Source organism: Lipophrys pholis (genome assembly GCF_963383615.2).
Source record: "Lipophrys pholis genome assembly, chromosome: 8".
NCBI classification, from domain to species: Eukaryota; Metazoa; Chordata; class Actinopteri; order Blenniiformes; family Blenniidae; genus Lipophrys; species Lipophrys pholis.
In genome coordinates this window covers 12,244,737-12,268,197 of record NC_137630.1, presented here as the reverse complement: position 1 = coordinate 12,268,197, position 23,461 = coordinate 12,244,737, and the positions used below count along the sequence as shown (strand labels likewise).

The following is a 23,461-nucleotide window of genomic DNA, read 5'->3' as shown; positions in this document are numbered from 1 at the left end:
AAACCACACATTATCTTACTTTGAATACACCTTTTTAATACACAATCTTCCTTTCCGTTTATCAGTTTGCAAGTGCTATAACCATCAGAAATTGCAAAAATGTGAATATCCTAGTCTTTGGTGGAAACTCTTGCGATACTTTTGTGTCAAAAACCTGCAGACCAAACCGTGCAGCAAGAGTGAAGAGTTCATCTGACACAGAAGTGAACTGTTACTTGAAATAAGTCTGTTGCAAAGTGACTATGTAGGTGAGGCTGTGATTTCTGACCGCCTGCCTCGATTGCTGATTTGTTACGGTCTGAATTGCTGCCAGGGGGGCAGGTGAGTGCCACATGGATACCTGGGAAAACTGCAGAAACTACATAAAGCTTAACAATGGTCAAGTGACACTGACAGCAGGAGGACAGATTAGTGTGTTACAAGTGGTGCAACTTCCCTCGCAGGATCAAAAACTGTGCACATGCAGTCAAAGTGACTTTTATATATAAAGCTGCAGCACATAACGACAAAGACATGGTTCCCCAGACAACCGTCTCTTATGGAAATGACCACAGAGGTGTTTAGCACCTTTCGCTGTCACCGAATGTGATAAAAGACGGTAAACGACAGATAAATGATTCCTCCCTCTGCACCGGCGCGTCAATCATGTGCCCGAAAGGGTTTTAGAATAACATGATAATCTTTGGATTCTCACCAAACTGGCACTGAATGCACTTATGATAAGTGACTGGTGTGCTGTAATGGGGCTAAAATGTAAATGTGGGAATGTAAATGTGGCGTGATGCCTTGCAGTCCTGAGATACTGATAAAGAATACAAGATGAGATGTTTCCTCAGTTCTGCTGATCGTGCTGCTTGTCTCACTCGTGTTGGGTTGGTCTCCTCCATTTGTAGGAACACTGGCCTCAATTAACCTGTCAACGGAATGTTTGAAATATATATGTAAATTGTCACGTGTGATGGTTCTAATGGACTGTCTGTTCTCCCTTTACTTTTTAAGAAAGGCGCAGCTCATGTAGAGTTGGAGAATTATTGGTGCTTTGCCAAATGGAGGTTTTTCTGTGGCTTTTGAGTGACAGACAAATCGTACTGTGCTCAACTGTCAAGCCCGACACATCCACGACACAACGTCTGAGAAAGCTCATCTATTTTTGTCTGTTTCTAACTTGGAGTATAAGGTTCCTACTCTCAAGAAAGTGACATTAAAATGACAGGTACAATGACAAGCTGTTCCTTTTCCATCGTTTTGGGGAAAACTACCAGACGTTTCTCGTTTCTTTGACTTTTCTGACTTTTGACCAAAACCCAACAACACAAAATACTACTAATGTTACTTAGATTTGAATGAGACTCACACTGAGAATTAAAGGGTCGATTAGATACACAATCTCAAAGATTTCAAAGAAGAGGATTAAAACCATGGCCAATCATTTCTAAATTGTTTTGAAAATATAGGCATTATGGTGAGAAACTATTGGAAATTTCATAAGTATACAAATGTAAATATCAAACTAATTCATACTTTATGGGAGGATGTGAGCTGTAGTTGTTTAGGATCTCTTTAGGATCCTCTTTAGGATCAAAAGTGTGATTTGAAATCTGGTATGTCTCTATAGTAACTTTTACTGTACTTGATACTGCAAGTGATGTTCAAGAATCCACACTTTTTTTTTTAAATTATGCACCACATGTTAGTATTGGTATGGGCTAAATATTATATATCTAAAACTAGAGGGATGCATGGATCGAAAGGTGACGGACAAGTCAATCAACTCTGAAGATGGCTCCACAATCCATAGAAAATCCTGTCAGGCTTAGCGCACATATCATGAGAAACACTCTGTTCGGAGGCCAGTTAACTCCTTTTGGATTTTCAGAGATGATTTAATATGTTAGACAAACATACCTGTTGGAAGAAAAGACTTATCTGTGTCAGTTTCATGAGCCACATGTTGTTTACACTCCTACTGATTGTGTTGATTCCTTCTGTGAGAACGTAGCCTTTGCTGTCTCTATTTAATTTTCTCACTTGTCAGTGCAAACCTGTGTGAAAGTGACTTTATCATGCTTTTGTACTGATCCTGTCTGATCAAGATACTATGGCTTTGGTACAGCTACACATTCATCTTCTTTGCCTCAGTCACCACATTGGTGGTATTGACACGAGGAAAAGCAAAGACGCACAGACATCCCTGTAACCTGCAGTTATTAGACTTCGGAGACCGTAAAAGTTCTTTTAGTGCTTCTTACATATAAAGGTTTTTATAGGTTGCATTAACCACTGAAATTAACGTTACCCTTGGGGCTTCTATTCCAGCCACTAAAATGAACCTCGTCAAATCTGAGAGCCCTGATCAGAAGGAGGAGACCTGCTGTTCTGTTGGGGGTTGGGGTTGGTTTAGTTTTTGGTTTTTGGGTTACTAGGTTTAGTGTATAACCAAAGCAACATGATGGATGCTCTGACAGACGCAGTAAGAATTATGCACGTCAACCCACCAGCTTAAATAGTCCTCCTAATTTATTCTGCGATATAATAATCTACAAGCTTTTGAGTATCAGACCCTTTGAATGTAGAAGTGGTCCAGGGCCTCTTGTTTAGTTGGGATCTAATAACTTCTTCCCATTGTTCTGGGGCGATTCAGAACAACGAAGTTATGTATCCTCTCCAGTGAGTGTGAGGATGTAGACTGACTGCTGAACAGAGAGCTTTGCTTTACTGCTCAACTCCCCTTTCACCACAGCAGCCCACCACAGCCACTTTATTCCTACTGCTGCTTGCCTGAAGCTACAGTTCATCTCACAATGACTTTCTTACAATATAATTCTCACTACAATCTCACAATGGCTTCGGATTATTAAATTTTTTTATTTCTGGTATTAATACCCAAAGTTTGTTACAATCTAAAATCTAATTTACATAGCCCAGGAGTATATTTAAGTATCACATTAATGTATTGCAGTCAAGGACATGTGGCAGTGCGTGGGCCACTTGTGGCCCCAGTCTGTATACTTCAGACTTCGAGCCAAATAAAAAAAAAAATCAATAAATTGTTTTCATGGGTAAAATTAAGATGATTGTCATTCAGTTTCATTTGAACCCGATTCCAATTCAAATGACTTCATATACTTGTATTACCATGTTTATATGAGGAATTAATGTCACACATATGCTTGTTGATTGAAATGAGAAACGTACACTTAGTTGTTTTTATTGATTAGCTGCCAAAACTCTTATAAATCATAGTATTCAATGGCACAATGAGGTGAAAGTAGCTTAGGATATTCCTGGTGACTAAATTCTCTGTTGAACACAGAAAGAAATGTAACTATCACTACTTCACTATTTGATTTTTATTAAAAATATCACAAGTATTTATTACTGTGTAATAAAACCTATAACCCTGTAGGATCGCTTGCATAGATTCAGACTTCAAGTCTTTTTTATGAAATCTATCATCCTATTTTCCATTATGACCAGATTCCCAGTAATCCTGTAATCCAATTAAACATAATGAGGAACCACCTCATTCAGACCAGTGGAAGCACATCGTTGTGGTGTTGGATTAAAGCCTGATCCAATGTAGTCTGATTACCACCTACTGCTTTTTGTCTAACCATGCGGGGGAAATCATATAGTCAAAGTGCAGTTACCTCCTTTCCTTGTGCTTGACTGTAATCCTGTTACAGGTAATCAGGTGCCTAACTTTCCAATCCTGTGATGTAATAAAACACAGCTTCTCCCCCTCCCGGATTCAATATTGATCCAATTTGGTGTGATTTCCATCGGAGCCCTGGCTGCAGGCCGGCGCCTCGCCTGGTGCCAAACCGACAGACTGCGTGTTTGGAGGAATTGCAGCCAAAGCTGCACAAAGCTACGCCCATCTGAGTGTGTACGCAGTTTGACTGCAGTCCAGGCTCAAACCGATCGAAACTGAAAAGGATCCAGTGACGAGTGGCACTCAGGCTCAGATTACAGATTTGGTTTAGAGGTTGATTACTAGTTTGCTTGTCTGATCTGTTGAGTGGCTCTAGGTCTGCCGCTACCAGCCGTAGGAGGGATGTTAAGCAATGTTGATTGAAATCCGGAATTATTAAAGCAGAAAGGCCGAGGAGGATTATTCATGGGCCCAGGAATGCCAGACAAAAAAAAAATTTGAAGCTGCATAAATAAGTCTACCTCTGTGGATTGTCAGAAAAATAGCCAGAAACTCCAAAATAATTTACATTGTCCGTTTGATTTTTCCCTCTAAATGTAAACATAGTGTGGCGCAAGGGATATACCATGAATAATCTGGGGAACTGAGATTATTTATAGCACAACTTTCATTCACAACATGGTTCAGAATGTATACAATGCACACAATTACTTCAATTTGTGGTTCACTTCTCATTTCCGTCAGAGTATTGTTCAAAGAAATCTTCCAGCTTTTGTTTTTGTGCAGGAGATTCCATTCCTGTGTTCATTATTCTGATGCACAGTACGTCCAAAGGAAGCATTTGCATATGCATTGTTATGTAGATATTGTCATCATGTTCCTTTGAGCGAGCTCTTTACACTGTATTTCCAGGATCAGACTGCATCACTGTCGGACGCACAATTGCAGTAAAGATTTCTTCGTGGAAAACTCTTCCTGTGTCCAGGATTGTCCCTGGAACCACGTGTCCTTAATTTACAACCAATCTGGGTCTCTGAATGTTGTGCTGGCTTGGTGGGATTCCGTCCCTGCAATGTACTCACAGTTATACTGGAACTGACTTCATGAAAAAACAAACAAAGAAAATACACACACACACTCTCTCATTGGTGTTGGCATCGCTTGATTTCTCTAATATAATAACATTCTGTGGCTCCGAAATTTTGCAAATTGTGGGCTAACTCAGCAGTAGTGGTTTTAGAAAACAAAAAACACTTCCCACTTATTTACAATAATGGGCGCAGTGGCGGCTGTTGATAAATTTCTTAGGTGGGGCTCTTCATTATTAATCAATTTCAGCCAACATTAACTTCATTTAAATACAGTGCGTTTATGAACCACATTACAACAATCTTGCCTTTTTATTTCACATTGAGAGAGGCCCCCCCGAGTGATGAAAAGGATTGTACTTTCAAACAGCTAGTGAATAGAAAGCATTTATTAAGATGACTTTTCACTCTGAGTCGGAACGTTTTTAACAAGCTCCATCCAAACCACAAATAAAGTTTTCTGTTTTCACTGGAAACCGTCATGTTATCAGGGTCCTACTCTCTTATGCTCCCCAATCATTTATTAGACTGGCTTTTTACACGTAAAAGCTCTGTTTAAATTCTTTTAAACTGTCTTGCATTTTCTTGTTTCTTCAAGCGCTTTTGTCTTTTTCACTATATCCTGTGAACTAGTATTCGACATATAAGTCTGGCTCAAGTGTGAGTCAGTTAAATGTTAATCTTTTCTTCAGCTGCCTGCCATGGTCACACTTTGTGTTTGGATTCCTAACCTTTGTTCCAGGGCTCCTGTTTCCTCTCGTACAGCAGTACACTGATCGCAGCTTCAGTCCATGGTTGTGTCTGCCTGTGGCTCGTTATCGCCTCACTGTCTTCTGTATTTCAGCCATTTTGGTTGTGCTTTTGCTCCTGTTTTATTAGAAGTTTGCCAGGTTTTCACCACATTCTGCTCTCTCAGATTGTTGGTTTTGTGTTTTTTTTGCTCAGACCATCTGCTTCCCCGCCTGCATTGTCTCAGACGAGGTGTGCTAATAAATCATTCTTAAAATGTCCACCTGCCTCTGAGTTGGTGGTTTGCATGGGTGTTCTGTCCAGCTTGTGGCTTCATGGCTTTGAATTCAGTATAACGAATAGCTTTTGTAGCAGTTTCACAAACCGGAGGAGATCTGTAGCTGTTTAAGAGGTTTTGAGTTTAGTTTTTCTTTTTTCTTTCAGTGTTTCTTGCTAATCTGTTTCTAACAATAGATTTCCCACAACATATACACTTGCAAACGACAAATTATTAATGTTTTATCTGATCCATCATCCATCCATCCATCCATTATCAAGCTAAAAAGAATGTCTTTGGCTTTGAGGCTGTAAATATTGACTTTAATAATTAGCCAATCATCATTGGCTATTTGTGGAGTAACTGGATAAAAAAACAAAATAAATAATTTGTAGTGACAGACAGAGCAAATGAGTGCAAAAACAACAAGCTGCTGCTTGATTATTCTGCTCAAACAATGGTAAATATAGAAAAATCAAATGTTTCTTGAAGAAATTTCTGCGCAACAGTCATCGGAGGGTGCAATCAAGTCAGCGGCTTATTGTAATGTAGATGATGTCTCTCTAATCATCAGGCCTGTGCTTGTTTGCTGTGTCAGAAATACATCACGTATAGCACAGTTTACAAGTTATTGTGGAAGGAACATTCAAACATGCAAACTCCATAAAGAAGATCCTGTTGTCATCATACAAAACCACTACAAATGGACAAATATTGTATCTATCGAATAGGTAGCAGTGTGGATCAGGCCATTCATTCCCTCTGAGGCTGAATTACAAGCACGGTGTGTTTGTAAAAGCCGTTAATTCCATGGCTTCATTAGTGTCAAAGAGACTCTGTTATAACAATATCAATTCATCAACCTTTGTCCAATTACATGAATGAAAACCAATAATGAAAGTCTCATTCCAATGGGATTTAGCTGTATTTGTTAAAAATCCATCTGGGTTCACAGGCTGTTTTGGACTGATTCCAGTCAGCGCATTGTAACACAAACTGACCCTGCATGGCTCCTTGATTTAATAATTTATTTTTAATAATTGCTCAAATCTGGCTGATTATTTAAATTTGCATTACATTGTGTGGAAGACATCATTTCTTCTTAAATAAAAGAGCATCTTCTTCTTGCGACTGGTTGAAAATACCACATTTGCACTTAATGTGTGTTTGAATATCAACTCATTCAGACTTAATTAGATTTAGAAAGAAATCCAAAAATAAATAAATTAAATGTTACGGCCCAGTACTGCTAATTTCTGGATCACCATCACCCCCCCACAAAAAAAACTAAACCCCAACATTTAGACCCCCTTCTGACTGACCACTCAAGTGGAAATATGGCGAAAAGCAGCAGAAGCTGGTGTGAATAATGATTGTGGTTGTGTCTGATCTCTGTGCAAAAAGCCCCACAGTAACACTTCTCATGTGCAAATAGTCATACTTTGAAGTGAACAACGTACAATTTAGCAAACTAATGAAGCTCAATGATTGTGAAGCAGCACAGGGTGAAATGAAAAACTATCCTTGCAAGATTTGTTTTTAAATAAAGAAAATCCTGATGTGAAACCTTTGTGAGCCTTATGTACATCCAGGAAGAGGTTTTGCTGATAAAGCATTTACCTCCTGCACTGCATATGTTTGTACTTGGCAGCTTTCCAGATTGAGAAAGTGGCGTATTTGCATTAAAACCTTATCAATTTAAACCAGAATCGGATTTCTCAACCCCATGACTTTCCTAAATTGCCTTTTTTCAAACTTGTACAAGATAACACTGTCTGTCAGGATCATATTTCCCCCTAGCAGCAGAACCCTGTTTGCATTTGTTTTGAAGAGTAAATTTGATTTAAAATAGTGTCCAGTGACTGTTATCCGATGGCTCCGACTGTTTTGTGTGGCCGGTATCCAATCAAGTGTCACTACCTTTCCACAACTGATCAATATAGACGGAACTGGAATCCACATCGTCTGAAGAAAACGGATACAAAACCGGAGCTTTTTCTTGTAAAATGATGCTGGTTCACAGTTTAAAAGCAGTGGGATTACTTTGCAAGATATGGTAACTCATAAGTAACTACTTCATTCCTTCAAGTAGCACATTTTTTCCATTGGCCTTTATGTAGTCCGGAGAACCACATTGAGATTAATAATCTCTTTTACACGTAGGCAGTTATTGTAGTGACACACACCAGTTTAACCATGTGTAGTTACAAGATTAAGGCCACGTTTGAACAACACTTTCAAATGAAAACAGAAAACTGTTGTTGCGTTTTGGGTGTCCGATTGCGCGACGCTGGTGCTTGACGTCACTGAAAATGCAACTTTTTGAAAACGGCTCCTAAAGTGGAACTTTTCTGAAGTGCTGCTCCTGCACATGAGCCCCGCGGCTGAAGTAAATAGTTCTAAACAATTGAACTTGTTGATATGAATGCCCCTGTACGTGCCACTGTTCACTGTGCGCACGTGACTCTGGTTTCATTACAAACACAACCAACAGCCCCAACTCATGGCCGGACATGCAAAGTGCATTGCTTTCACAGTTTCCACCAATTCTATGTAAACAAACATCCTTTTCAAAACGTTGCAGTGTAAACGGGAAACTTTTCTGAAAAGAAAATACAAAAACACTGTATTTTCACGCGAAACGTTGTTGTGTAAACAGACCTACAGCGAACAGCTGCTGCAATGACATGAGATACAGCAGTTTTAATTCAGGACAAGAGTAGTATTCGTGGCTTAATTGTTGATTTTCTATTAGTAATCAGCTACAAGCGCTTCCCGATGTATTCCCGAGTAGTTGACACTACTGTGTGTAATCACACTACTGTTGTATTCGGGCCAAGAATCTGGCTGTACTGTAACCAACATGAGTCCGAGCTGACCGCAGCCTCAGTTCTCTGAGGAGAGACGCAGCCTTTCGAAAGGTCGAGGGTGCCGCACTAAAACAAAAATAATTGACATTTCTTCTGTTTTTGCAACATCAGGGCCAAAATTTCAAGCTGTGCCTAAATTATCGTCCTGACACAAACGGTGCTGTAGCTCAAGACGGGGCTTTTAAAGCTGGTGGGGGCAACGTGAGGGTTTTGAAGCCTGAAAGCGATGCTAATGGATTCTGCCCCTCTTAGAGCGCCTCCCGGCTCTGAATTACAAATGTAATTATTTGAGAATTACATATTCTGTTTCTGTTTGAAGTGTGTGGACAAATATCTGTATATAATGAGCACTGGAAATACAAGATTTCTCCTTTGATTCGTCAAAACCTAAAATAGTGATAAATAGTTAATGTGGCATTTTGTGTCGGGGCCATTCTACTGTCCTCGCACTGCTAATTATTCCCCTGTAAGTGACGACTTTACAGCTTGGCGTGCATCAGATGGCTCCCTCTTGCATGGCGCGATGTTGTGTTGACAGAGAAAGAAAGCCGTGGCTTCAGGGAGCAGTCGGGTGTTTGCGTTGGGAGCCAAGTCTCGTGGTTGGGAAGTTTTTTTTTGCTCTGGAAATGTAAAGGAGGCGAAGAACGAATAACAAGCCGGGATATTTATATCTCCGCTGCATAATTTCAGTTCCATAAATGTCATCTCTCCTCCTTGCATATCCCCTCATTTTCTGATTTCACCCCCCCAATTCTTCTTCCCTTCCATCCGTCTTAATTTTTCCTCCCATTTTTTCCCTCCTTCTCGACCTTTGTCCCCTCTCCTCTCTTTTTGCTCACTTCTTCTCAAGTTACCCTCCCTCCGCCTCCTTCCACTTTGCAGTAACCACAAACGCCGCTCTTCCCTCTCTCATGTACTCTCCTCCCATTCTGTCTTTCCCTTTTCATTCTGTGATTTAGGTCAGCGACTGACTAAAAGACTCCACACAGCTGGCCTATAAACCCTCCTCGTCAGTCCCCTCCCCTCTGTCTCTCGGTCACAGTGTCTGTCTCTGCCACCCACCGACTGTCCCAGAACGCACATTTCATTATCTCAATAAACTCACCTTGTATTTGAGCTAATGTTTTCATTTGTGCCCATCACTGTTGGAAATGAAGCGCCATATTGTACCGCATCACTGTAGTGCCTCTCCTATTAGTTGTAACAGTTATTGGGTTTATTGCTGCAGTGGTGTAGTGGTTGGCACGCTCACAGGTCATCGGTTCAAGCCTGAGTCATGCAGAGTTCGGCATGTGTGACCATGCGTTTTCTCCAAATTCTACTTTTAGGGTTATCTTGCGAATCTGAATGTGTTTGTATCCTGGGTGTACTTTGGATGAAGTGATATATAAGAGAGTTGTATCGAGATTTACTCGCATGTTTTTATTCGCATGTTGCTTTTGCCATAAAAGAAAGGAGCTAAAAAGATTTGCCTTCATGTTATTACCCAAGAGTCACAAGCCTGACAAAGAAATTCTTCCTGATCTTTAAATCCTACCCAACAGCAGTATCCAGAATTTTCCTTGTGCATTATCACATTTCTCGCTCTTCATGAGTTTTTCTTTTATGAAAAAAGTTTTGTTATGAATAAAAATACAGGATAAAAAAAAATCTTGAGTGTTTAAACATCTTTTCTCAAAGTTCTCTGATGGAGGTGCTTCATCATTTGATGTCAGTGCAGTTTCACTTCATGCATTTTATTTACTTAGTGTCTGTTGTTGCAGAGATTTAGAGGAGGATGCTGCCTGCTTATTTGTTCTCCCCCCCCCCACCCTCTTTTTTTTTTCTTTTTTTTTTTGCATGAGCAGAATAGCAGTAGGTCAACAATTTAACTAAACAAATTGCCCATGCATGCCGGCTCTCCACTCTCATTTGAATCTAATCATGTGGCCACCAGATACGACACAAAGCTACGCGCACGCTCACCCGCTCAGACATTCAGATGCTGGCAGGCCTACACACACACACACACACACACACACACACACACACACACACACACACACCCTCACGCACGAGCCCACACACACATCCGTATGAAGGCTTAATCACATAATCTCTACCCAAATAATTAATGACATCATTTTTGGTTGGAGCTACGACAATGCCGGCCAATTGGACACCAGAGGTAATGAAGAGAGAGAGAGAGAGAGAGAGAGAGAGAGACACACACATTAAAAAAACAGAAACAAAGAAAGCAAAAAGAATAATACAATGTAATGAAATGGCTATAAAAGATAAATTGAGGTTTGCAATGTGCTATAGAAGCCTTTCAGCATTTACAGATTTAATGCAATATCAGCTAGACTACATTTTTAGTCTACACAATTAAAAATAATGCACAAAAACAAGAAACCGCACCTGGATATTGGTTGTAATGAGCACAAAATCACAAAAGAAGTATGCAACAATGTGGCCTGAATATAATTATTCATGTTTCAATCAACAGTGTTATGCACGCACACACACACGAAAGCAGAGGAGCACAGGCATCCCGTTCATTTCCTTATTTCCAGCCCCTGAGCTAATTTTGCAGTGAATGATGTCAGTCATTGTATCCTTGAATCCACTTTGAGGATATTCTGTTATTATTTTTTACAGTAAAACAACTGGCAAGATGGATTCATACATGACTTCAACAATAAATAAGCTAATTTCCACATAATGTAAATATCCGAAACGTGTGTATTACTCATAGGGTTGAAGTCTGATTTGGTGCAGCTGCTTGAAACCGGCATTTTCATTCTAATTTAGTACTACTACACATTTGCTTATGTACTTTAACGTTCCAAAATTGTGGGTTGTGAAGAACTTTTTCAGAGTAACGTCAATTTATGATGTAGTGACTGTAATTAATTAGTAATTTTCAGTAACTCTGATATCGCCGGTCACTTCATTTGTTTGAAAAGGTAACCCCGCAGCTAAAGGGGTTAAGAGGCACTCTCTTTTGTAATGACAGCCAGGCCTCCAGTCTAATTTCCTCTGCCAGAGTAAACAGCCGAAGCAGTATTCAAACTGAGCTGAAATGAGATGATTTAAAGTGAGAAAATTTAAATTGAATGTGAACAAGAACGAGAGCGAGAGGAGAGGAGCGGAGAGCCGAGGGTTTAATGATGAAGCGAGTAGCCGGCTGTTAAATCAACAGTTCTGGATCACAGGAGGAGAAGCGACTCTACAGGAGGCTTTCACCTCTTTCCTTCCCATAATTCTTTCATCTTTTCATCATGTGGGGCGCGTCCCCGCGGAGAGGCGAGGCTCATTATTCATGCGCGCACCCCTCTGCTTCTAATTCACGCAATCACGGCACGCGCTGGGCAGCTGCCGCCATATGCCATGTTCAGTGTGTGTGTGTGTGTGTGTGTGTGTGTGTAAAGAGGGGGGCTTTTCTAGCAAGTGGCTATTCTGTCATTGACTGCTTCTGTGAATGGCAGGCTGTGTCCTCGTCTCCCCCCCCCCCTCTCATGCACACAAACATGGCCTGTCCCACCTCTGTCACCCTCGCCCTGCATTAAATATGCATCACTTCCAAACCGGACAGATGAGCGGCAGGCCAGTGGCCACCTGCTGGCCTGATCAGGATCTTCCCTCTGCTTTTTTTTTTTTTTTTTAATGGTTGGAGGTTTTTGCCAGAAGGGGGAGGCCGGGTTAAAGGCAGCCTGTGGCTAGGTCCACCACATCCGCAACCCCCTCCATATTCCCCCTGTGGGCTGGATCAACAGAAACGCAAAAGGCAGAGGGTGGCGGGCAATTAGAGGGGAGAGCAGTGTGAGGGAGGAAATGCAATGAGCACACCAGGCGATGCTATCTGTAAATGCTTTCCCCCCTTTTTTGTTTTTGTCTCAGTCTTTGTCTTGTTGATGTTTATCTGTCTGTGCTTGTTTGGTCATATACGAGTGTGTGTGTGTGTGTGTGTTTTTTTTTAACTTGTGCGTGACCTCGGTGCTCACCTCTTCCTCTACCTCATCTTTTTCTCTCTTTCTCTACACACACACACATAGCAGGAATTCACCAGTCTCTGCCCCAAAGCACACATGCACGCACAATATACAGAATTACCGGCTGTTCCCATGGAAACCCACACCGACAGAAAGCACGTTGGCCTCTGCCTGAAGGCTCGAGGCGGAGAGGAGACTTCCCACGAGGAGTCAGCCGGTTATTGATCCATCAGGACGTGGAGGCAAGCCGACTGAGCAAGCACACACACACACACACACCCTCAAAAAATCACACACACACACACAGACATTCATACACATGTTGTGTGATCATGCCTTCCGGGGACTTTGCATTGACTATTCATTTCCTGCAGACTTACCTTAAACTCATCCAAAATAACTGTTTTCCGAACCCTACCCTTACCTTAACCTTACCTCCTCCCATGATCTAACCTTAAAACCAGTCTTTACCTAAAAGATTTGCTTTTTGTACCGACAAGGGCTTTGAATGTACATAATGTGAACGGACGAGCAAACTTTGGGAGGCCAAGTCTTCGCGAAAAGTCACTCCCACCACAACTCCGCAAGGAAGACAAATCTCTTGAAAACTGAGCGTGAAAATAGATTCAGATTAAACCGATGGAAATTGTCCCTGAAAAAGCAAAATGTCTGTACACACATGAACAATGGCCCTGATCTATGTGTATGTGTAGGATAATGGTTGTTTTTACTATTTATTAGATTTTAGCTGTCTTTGAATTTTATTTATTCTTTATCAGGCTTTATCCATTTTTTAAAAATACTTTTTACTGATTTATATCACATATTTACTGTGCACAGATTAAAAAAACACTGATAATTCCAATGTATGATACAGTAATGATAAAGAATCTGTCTGTTTATTTACTGACGGGCTGTGAGTATAAAAATGGGGGCAAGCTTGATGTTGCGAGCACACACACATAGGAGCTGATCTGCGAACGGGAAGCACTGAAGATAGAGTCTGACAGTGTGTTATTTTGTGCTTCTAACGATTTAGTGTGTCTGCCTTTATAAATATAGAATATTGGGCGCGTCTTTCAATACAGAGCAATTTCATGTGAAAATGAGTGCAGTGTCGTTATCATGTTTAATAAGGAGATATTTTCTACGTTGTATCTTAAACTTGAATTTGTGACCCATCTGCTCCTATATAGCATTGTTTTTTTTAATCAAATTAAAATGTATTTGTTGAAAAGTGATGACGTCCAACTCCATAGTTTCACATTTTATTTTCCTGCTTGTGGTGCTCCAGCTCATCACTCCATGGTTATAATACAAGCAAACAAACATGGAAGTGAGTCCAGCAGGTCGTCCTCGTGTAAACACACGCAAACCTCTCATGGTTTATCGCCCATGGAGTCAGTCTAAGTAAATCAGCCATAACAAAAACACACAAACTGAAAGTACAATGATGAACCTCACAATAGGATTGTGTGAACAGATATTGGTCTCCTCAGTGTTGATCAGTGGTACAAACGCTGTATACCTTTAGGACGCCTTCTGATTTAGGAGCTTGACCTTGTAAGTGTATATTGTTCACTCAAACTGAAGCTTAGTTTGACCTGATTTAGTTTATTTAGGATGTTTTTTTATTCATCGTAAAACTAAAACAACAACAAGAAAATTCAATACAATACAATTCAGAACAAAAGTTTACAAATTGCTGAATAAAAGGGAGCAGAAAGAAGATTGATTTATATACTCTGCTCCTTTATGCCAAATAATTATTTTCTTTTAATAGTTAAAAGCAAATAACAAACAAACAAAATGACAATAAAGTCTGAGAGGCCTACATAGCCACTCTTGCTTATATCAGAGTTTTATTTCAAAAAAGAAAACAAGATTCTCCTACTTAATTTGCATTTATTTCAATAATAATTTGGTTTTAATCTCCTTAAAACTTAACATTTGAGGAGTTCCTGACGAGTTTGATTTTCCCACAATATGAGACTGTAAACGGATTGAACTCTGATTCCAATGTTGGTAAAACACCCACCACACACACTGCTGAGAAGGATCCAAATAAATAATTCTACATTTTGGCTACGTGAAGTCTGAGTGTAAATATAAACTGTACACAGTCAGGCTGTGGCCTCCAACTAACATACCAGGCGTCGTCCCTGCTGAACACTCGCATCACATCAGAAACAGACGTGTCTTTATCTTCAGCCTGTAATTATGCTGTAGAGGAAGACATATTTTTCCAGGAGACACATGAACAAATACAATAGAAAGATTGGTTATCCCACCGACTCAAATGAGGAACCAACACAGTGCCAAAATTAAAGTAAATGCCACATTTGGATGATGAATTACAAATAACCCAGAGGGTCTGTAAAAATCCAACTCATGGAAATTGCATTTATTGTATATGACACATTGGAAATCGTACAAATATCATAACACTCCCCCAAGCAGAACAATTTTAAAAATGCAGATTAAAATCCAGTTTTCCTCCTTCCCTGATTCAATGTGAAAGCAGGCACACAGTGTTGCACACTCACACTACTTAATACTCAGTTTGCCTCATTTTCCACGGAAGAGTTTCTATCAGAATCCTTTTATTTCACAGGCGTTAGCCAAACATCTCGAGAAAAAGCTGCATGGACGCTCCATCTTTTTCCAGTTTTTGTAGAGATATTCCACTTTCTCTGCTTGCGTGTGTAAATGCAGCTTTTAATGGGTTGTAGAGCGCAGAGCGGCAGAGAGCGTCTGCCCGTAGGATCCAGCTGTTTCCGACCCGCATTATTTCAGATAAACTGGGAATAAGATTTTCTCATTTGAATTAGGTCTACTTATTTCTGATTCCATGGCGAGTGGTAAGCTTTTACAGACCGAGTCATTATATTGAATGTCCAGAATCTGAGTTTTTTTTTTTTTTTTTTAGGTAACCCCAGTATCACATCACAAACTGTTTTAGAAACAGCCAAGGCTGTCTGGTTATAGAAATAATAGAACTTCCTGTCCATACATCTTCCATTCAGCTTTATCCAACTCAAGGTTGCAGATTGTGGGAGGCAGACAGATTACTCAGACAAATCTCTCGCATGCACAGAGAGAACATGCAAAACCCCCACACAGAAAAGACCACAACCAGATCTGAGCATCATGCAGTCCACTCCCATGTCTTTCAGTTGCTGGAGGTTTTTCTTTATCAAAAGTGTTGCAATGAATTAATCGCATTTAATCAACTTTAGGTGACGCAAGAAGTAATTCAAACTGATCCGGACTTTTTCACTGGTGAACTGAGAAACGTCCGATGTTGGAGTGTAAACGTGATTAAATGGGTCACTTTTCTAGAAGATTCTACAATGATCCCATCAAAATGAATTCATTGCAGTCCCGGTTTTCTTTTAAATGCCGGTGTAAAATGAAGTCACCCTTCAAGTTCTATTGTTATTTGGATGTTTTCAGCACAAACTGTAAAAGACACTGATGGTGGAATGATTTTCTTTTCTTTTTTTTACAACTACTTGACAGATCAATGTGAACATCAGGTTTTAGTGTCGGCGCCACCACTTTGCGGTGAGATGGAATAAAATCTTAAATACTCATAATTGCAGGGACGGCAGAAGACTTTCCTCTCCCAACTTCACATTATGAAGTGAACAAGGAATGCATCCTTTGAAAAAAGAAAAACCCAAAACAATCCCATTTTCACTTACTTTTATTAGCCCCAGCTATAAAGTCTGTAGTCATCTAAAAGCAGACAAAGAGATTAGCTATGGAATGTTTAAGTGCTTTGCAGATTATTCTTTAATAATTACTTCGTCAATGAAAGCTCACAATTGATGTGACACAGGATGAAAACCTCAAGTTCTGTCTTCTGTATTTGGGCTTGTGATAAAACGTGACGAGACGTTCCTTTATTTGTCACCACAATGGTGAAATGTGCGTCGTTACAGCAGCGAGTGGATTGTAAATGGAAGAGGAGCAAATGATAAAAATACGAACAATAAATATATATGTAAAACAATAGCCACAATGATTTCAGGAAAAATATATGAGACATTAACTGTGACATCATTTACATTCTTTCAATAGTAATGTTGGTATTGCTTGGTAATATACCACAGATGATGTTCTTATTCCACATACAGTATATATTGTACTTGAAAGAACAGTATATAGCTGATCAGAACAAGTGTCTTAACATAAATACTTGGATCAGCTCAAGGTGGCTCGTCGCTGACTGACAAATGAGACTGACAAATGCAAAGGCAACGTTGGTGATCAGAGCTTTGGTGTTGAACACTTGCACTTCTGTTCTTTCTTTCATCCTTTTTTCCCTGCCTTTTTCTGACACGTTGCTTTTTGATACGTCTTGTTCAGGCTGGGTTACTCCATCCATTTCCTCACTGTAGGCTTGGACTGCGGGGATTATCACACTGAGGAGTTCTCCTCTCTTAACTCTCCATATATTAGGAATCATCTGTCTGTGTCTGTCTGTCTATCATACAGCAGCTGAACTTTCCGCTCCATCCTCACTCCACCTCTCACCCTCATCTCTTCGTCCTCTGTCTTTTTCCTCTTCCTCCCTGTCCGATGGCAGAGCGGGGCGGAGCGGAGCGGCGCGCCCACAGGGTGTCGTTGTAACAGTCTGCCAGTCATTTCTGTTCCGTGTTAATAGTCTGTCCAGGCTCCCTGGTCCATTATAAACAACTCTCAGTGGCTCGGCGCTTCACTGTCACATCTATTAGACTCCAAACTTAATTAATCTGACCAGTTGCTCAGAATTAAAAAAAATAAATTAAAAAAAATAATGGTGGGCTTGAAACGACTACATCCTAAAATAAAAATCAAATTAGCCTGCCATTATTAAATAGATTTGAAAAAAGTTCCATTTGTATGTGCGTATTTATTTAATGAAGCATGCTAAATCATTTAATTAGAGCAACACAGAAGCAGGGATCAGCCCCAGCTGATTTATGTCAGATATTCATTTGTTTTGACAGGCAGAGCTATAATATAATTCAAGAGTTTTTTAATGGTGCGTCAGGAGTTTTTCCAAGGTCTGTGATGTTCTCTGCAGGGAGATTGCCTATTTTCATAAAGGCAAAAGCATTGTATGTAAATTATCCAGATCATCATTACATTTCATACATTTAAAGTAGATTTATGGCAGTTTAAGAGAGACCCCATATATTATTTTTTTATTTGAAGTCTACAAGCAGTCACCAATTCATTAGGCCGCATCAATGCCATATTCTTCACTGAAAATGAAGTATTTTACTCCTGCAATGTTGGCTGAAAGGATTTAGCATGCGTACTTCACAGCAAATAATTTATTAGTATACATTCTGGCTCTGTTTACCTCTCAAGAAGTTCCTAAATGGATAAGGAGACGGCTCAAACTTTAATTCTCCTGTTATTCTCCTGTTATTAGATTTCCTCTCCGTCGTAATTAACTCACCATTTTCCAGAACGAGAACCCAAAATTACTTCTTACCAGAAATTTCCCCTGGTGGATTGAGTGCTGTCTGGATTTTATGCACCCTAATAGACTAGAGGCTATTAATGCCTGAAAGACCTTCAAGGGCAAACATGGATTAGACTAGTTTTCATATTCTAGAGTGAAGTAGGAATATTTTTGAAATATGCTATGTAATCCTCGCTTCCCTCTGTATGATTAGTATGTTTTCCCCTCTCTGTTAGAAGAGACTTCTCAATTTTTCATGAGTCTATTAAAGTAATGATGTGGTTTATAACATTTCAACTCCCATTTCTGCTTTTAAAAGAAAATCTGAATGGCTCAGTTTAATTTGCAGACAACAGAAGAGACGGATTTATTTATTGATTCAGCGAGATCACTGATGATTCTGACATGATTTTCCCTCTATGAAAATGGTATTTAACAGTGAATATTTTCTGACAATGAATGTATATTTCAACTGAAAACACAGAAAATAAGCTGCAGCGTTTGCATGACTGAACATCACTGTCGCAGAGAAGATGATAACAATAAGATCTAATTGCTCATAATTGGTCCACAATGACTGAAATTAAACTGTAACGGTCTCAGTGTGTTAATTTCCCAGTGAGGAGTGCTGTGACAATATGCTGTTTTCAATTTTGGTTTCTGTGATTTTGGGGGATTTGGGAGGACGAAGAAAGACTTTGATTTAATTGGAGGCTTAAGCTTCCATTCCCTTAGCCACATGCTTGAATGAAATCTCCCCAGCCGTGGGTCACTTTGGGGTCTGACCCTGATGTCTCTGCAGTGGATGGCAGCCTGTCGTCCCATCTAAACCGTGGTGATGGCTAAACCGAGTAATACCTGTCTCAGTGTTTCTCATGCCGCCCCATCACAACATGTCTAGACGTCCTCATGCTCCCTTGACACGCAGCCATCCCAAATCCTGTTAACGCCGCCGGTCTGCGCCACAATAACCTACATTCCACAGTATTCACACTGACTGAGACGTGTGAGGATGTCAGAGGCCCGGCATGAAGGGAAAACCCTGGCGACAGAGCAGGCGGTAGGCTGCCGACACCCGGGGAAGGAGCACAGGAAAAGGGAGGGCAGCTTTCTTTTGTGCATCCAAATCGATTTTGGAAAAAAGGGGGAAAATGCATTTTGGAGTAGCACATTGCTGTGGCTGAGCGCCAAGCTTTCACCAGCGAGTGGCGTGAAGGGAAGAAACAAAACCGGCAGTGATCCAAACTCACTGACACACACACACACACAAATATATGTATGCTCATTGATACTTTCATTCATGACCTTCATTACTCCTCAGCTTGATTGACAAAGATTGCTCACAATATATTTACTAGCCTGTCTTCATTTGACTGAAATATGTAGGCTATTGTGAGCTGTCGGTAAAAATAAAACTGTGAATCCATGAAAATATATCTCTGAAAGGGAAGGGCAACTTTCAAATTATCTAAACAAATAGTATGTGTAATTGAATTTAATTAATCAGCATGCACGTATCCTCACTTTTAGTGTGTATTTACATTATATGACGTTTGAATATACTATAGATCCTTCTGGGAATTATCTCATTCACTTGTGTTTTCTGTAGTGGGCATGTCGTCTACAGCCATCTCCCCTTGGAGCTACTAATTACTCTAACTTATTCCTGTTGTATTTTGAAAAAGACATTGGGGGGTTTTAAAAGTTTTTCTGTGCCATAATGCCAAACTCCAAAGTAAAAAAACACAAATTCTAAAATTTAGACTTGACTCCCCCTCAGGTCGCAGAAGGTGGTAGATGCAGTGTATTTGACACCAGGATCAGATGTAGTTAAATTGACCTTCCTCCCCCATCACCTGGAAAATTGATTATAGATTTCTTTTTTAATTTGCTGGTGATTTGCTAAGAATACGGTTTACTGCAGCAGGCTGCCAGTTGTCCATGTCTGATCTATAATCACTTCCTTTTTATATCCTGTTTAATAATTACCGTAGATGTTTAATTATAAAGTGTTTGTTCTGGTGTCTTGAGGTGTTGAAAGGTGTCACAAAGAGTAATTACAATAATTCTTGCCATAATTATTCAAAATCATAATAATTAAGAAGTAATGTTCCTAGTGTTTCAGTATGGGTAATCGTTGTTTTGTTTTTTTAATGCTTTAAAAAAAATTTTATTGGTATAATATAGTGGTAGTGGTCAGCACTCTTGCGTCACAACAAGAATATCCCTGTTTTGATTCCGGGCTCGAAGCCGGGTATTCTGGTTTCCTCCTGTTGTGGAAAACTGTTTGTTTGAGGTTAAGTGATGACTTTAATTTTGCCTGTGGGTATGAATGTTACATTGTGACTGTTTCTCTGCCTGTATTTGCCCTGTGATGGACTGGTGACCTGTTCAGTACTCTACCTTCGCCCTTCTCATCTCTAAGTTGGTACAAAGGATGGATGTATGAATGGGGGAACCAATCAGACTGAAGCTCACGCCCTGCTCTAAATGACTGGGGGTGGGTGGGGATGTTTGATGTGACTTTTAAGGGCTAAACAGGCATTTATTGCTGGGCACACATCAATGTAAGGAATGCTGTGGATTTTCTCTTAGAAGTGGGTTATCTTTTAGATTTATTATTACATATTTGAGTGTCCTATCTGTCCACCATCTTCAATTAATTCAACTTGTTCCTCTGTAATGACCTGACTGCGAAAAGTGTCTTCTTATCCAAGTGATCCAGCTTCATGCCATTCTGTGTGGTTTCTTAGGAGTCCATATAATTTGAAAATGTAGAAATCATGAAAGGATCAGAAGATGCTGTTACTCAATAACTATGAAAATTGTTTATTTTGCTTTATGTAAAGTCTTACGATTACATTATGCATACCTCCACGTTAAAGTTTATCCTCTTTAAAGCTGAGATGTACTTAAACTAAATCCAAACACAATCCTTAAAGGGTAAAAACAACGATTTCCCCTTATATTTTTATTTCTGTAAAGACATTTAGTACTCTTACAGACCACACAACTCTGTCAAGAACATCACACAGACAGAAAGTAAACAAGCATGTGGGTGCGCACAGGAACGCGCAGCCGCACAGCTTTCTTTACATTGTGCGCTCCCAGACTGACACGCCTCGGATCTCCTCCCTTCATTCACTGTAGGAATAAAAAACCCATCCCATTCAATTTGAGCCATGTCATTTGGAAAAAAAAAACACTACGCCACATTTGAACTGAGACATTAGGAGTGAATATTGGAAAAAGACAGATCGAGCCTTCAAATTTGCATAATGTGATTTTTTTTTCTCCAGGAAGTATCAGGAAATGGATCTGCCCCATTTCGCCATGCCCAAATTAGTGTTAAATTGGCATGATTGTCAGATTGCGGTCGTGTGTGCCTGCAGTGCTTACTGGAATTAATCACAGTAACAACCTTGTAATACATTTAGTGGAATACTGTAGCAACAACAGCAAATATATGAATCCCTGTGGGACTTTAACAGCGCGCGCGTGTGTGTGTGTGTGTGCGTGCGTGCGTGCGCGCGTGTGTGTGTGTGTGTGTGAGAGAGAGAGAGCGAATAAGAGGTGACGTCACTTTTACTGGAGGTAACCTACGCTGACATCACCAGGCTGAGACATACAGAACAGCTTTACGCACATGGCAGGAATAACGAGAAATGACGCTCTTTGATAAATTATGTATCATAGTAGAACGCATTTCTTAATTTAAGTACAGTTAGAATGACAGAAATCTAACTGTAGTTCCCCACCATATAGTAAAGTAAAAAAAAAAATCGAACTTTTTTTGCAGGTGTATCCAAAAACCTTGTTGCATCCTTTAATTTTTTTTTCACATGATAGAAATAAAACTCGTATTTCTAGGGAATCAGGAGCATTGTTGGTGAGAGGTTCTAAACCCAGGGGGGATATTTGCTAATATAATTGTTCAGAGGATTGAGGTGATGACGGACTGATTGTGTAAGATAAAAGCGATCCCTCCTCCTCTGTATCCAGCTGTGGATATGGCGGCTGCCGCGGGTACTGTGTAACAGCCCCTGCGCACCGGAGCCAACCATTATCAGAGGAAAGGAGAGAGAGAGAGAGAGAGAGAGAGATGCAAGCAATAGGGGGAGGGGTGAAAAAGGAGAGAGGAGGAGAGTGTGGTTGTGTGTGTGTGGATGGATGGATAGTAGGCTTCCACCGGGCTGTGCCGCCGCTGCTAGAGGAGCGCACACACACACACACACACACACACACACACACACACACACACACTCTGAAGGATAGTGTGTGAGCCAGTCAGTCAGTGTGCGTGTGTAAGCCATGTTGGATGTGAATGAACGGGAGGAGAGATGCTGCTGCCGCGCCACTCCTAACGCTCAGACCTCCGGCTCCACGGACCACAGCGGGTAGATGCCAACTCTCCAGGCCGACAGAGAGACGGGGGAGCCTGGGGGAAGGAGTCGGGCGGTGCCGGCGGTCCTGGAAGTGGTCACCTAGCCGGAACGAGAGGAGAGAGTGAGGGAGAGAGTGGAAGGCTTCACTCGAGAGGGAGAAAGGTAGAAATAGGCAGAGGTGGAAGAGGGAGAAAGGAGAGGAAAATCAGCGAAAGGAAGAGACTAAATGGCTGCACCGCTACCGGGCATCACCCTGCTCCTGCTCTCTTCTTTGGCACTCCACCTGCTTCTTCTCGGCCCTTTGTTCGCCCTCACCCCGGGGACGGTGAATACAGGAGGGGCTTCCCACGGATTTACCCCGGGCCTCTGCCACCGAGACGCCGGTAAAGTGATCCAGCAGCAGCAGCAGCGGCGGCGTGCGGGAGCAGGGGAGTCGCCGGGGGACAGCAGGAATCTCTCCCCGGGCAGGTGGCTCGCAGAGCGGACACAGACTGGAAGATGCTCCGGGGTGCAGCTTTTAGTTGAGACTCCGGGTGGATTTCAACGGGACGGGGTTAGAGGGGCACGGATAGTAAGACTGAGAGGAGCCGGGACGTTTTGGAGGAGTGCAGATGGCCCTCCGGCTCCATCACCACTCCCCCCTCCTCCTCCTTCTCTCCTCCACCCCGGCGTGAGGAACGGGTCCGATGGCGTCGGCGCAGGGGAAGGAGTGGAGAGTGGAAGGATGGAGAGGAAGGGCGTTGCTTCACTTCCAGCTTCACCTGCTTTTACCCCCTCACCGGCTCAAGGCGGCAAGAAAAGGGCAGTACAAAGGACGAGAGCGCGCGCGCCGCGCTGGCCGGCGTCGCGGCCACACCTCGCCAAACGTGGTGTCTCCGGAGCCTTTGTGCACGCCTCTGGCCTGCGCGGGGCACCCGGAAGTGAAGGAAGGCGAGGGGGAGAGGCGTGGGAGAGGGCTCGTGAGGTGAGGAGCACCTCGGCATCCAGGCTGAGCTCCGGTGAACGCGCCCCCTCACCTGGCC

At 41.3% G+C, this 23,461-nt stretch overlaps 1 protein-coding gene across 1 annotated transcript in view; it reads left to right on the top strand.

Annotated features, from left to right (window-relative positions):
* Window positions 1–23,125: 23,125 nt before the first annotated feature.
* celsr3 (cadherin, EGF LAG seven-pass G-type receptor 3) overlaps window positions 23,126–23,461 on the top strand; it is a gene marked incomplete at its 5' end in the record, with an annotated part of 124,120 nt that continues 123,784 nt past the window's right edge. Inside the window, one exon of the mRNA XM_080470030.1 lies at window positions 23,126–23,403. Within this exon, the coding sequence (XP_080326156.1) occupies window positions 23,126–23,403 (278 nt within the window). The remainder of the gene's footprint in view (window positions 23,404–23,461) is intronic.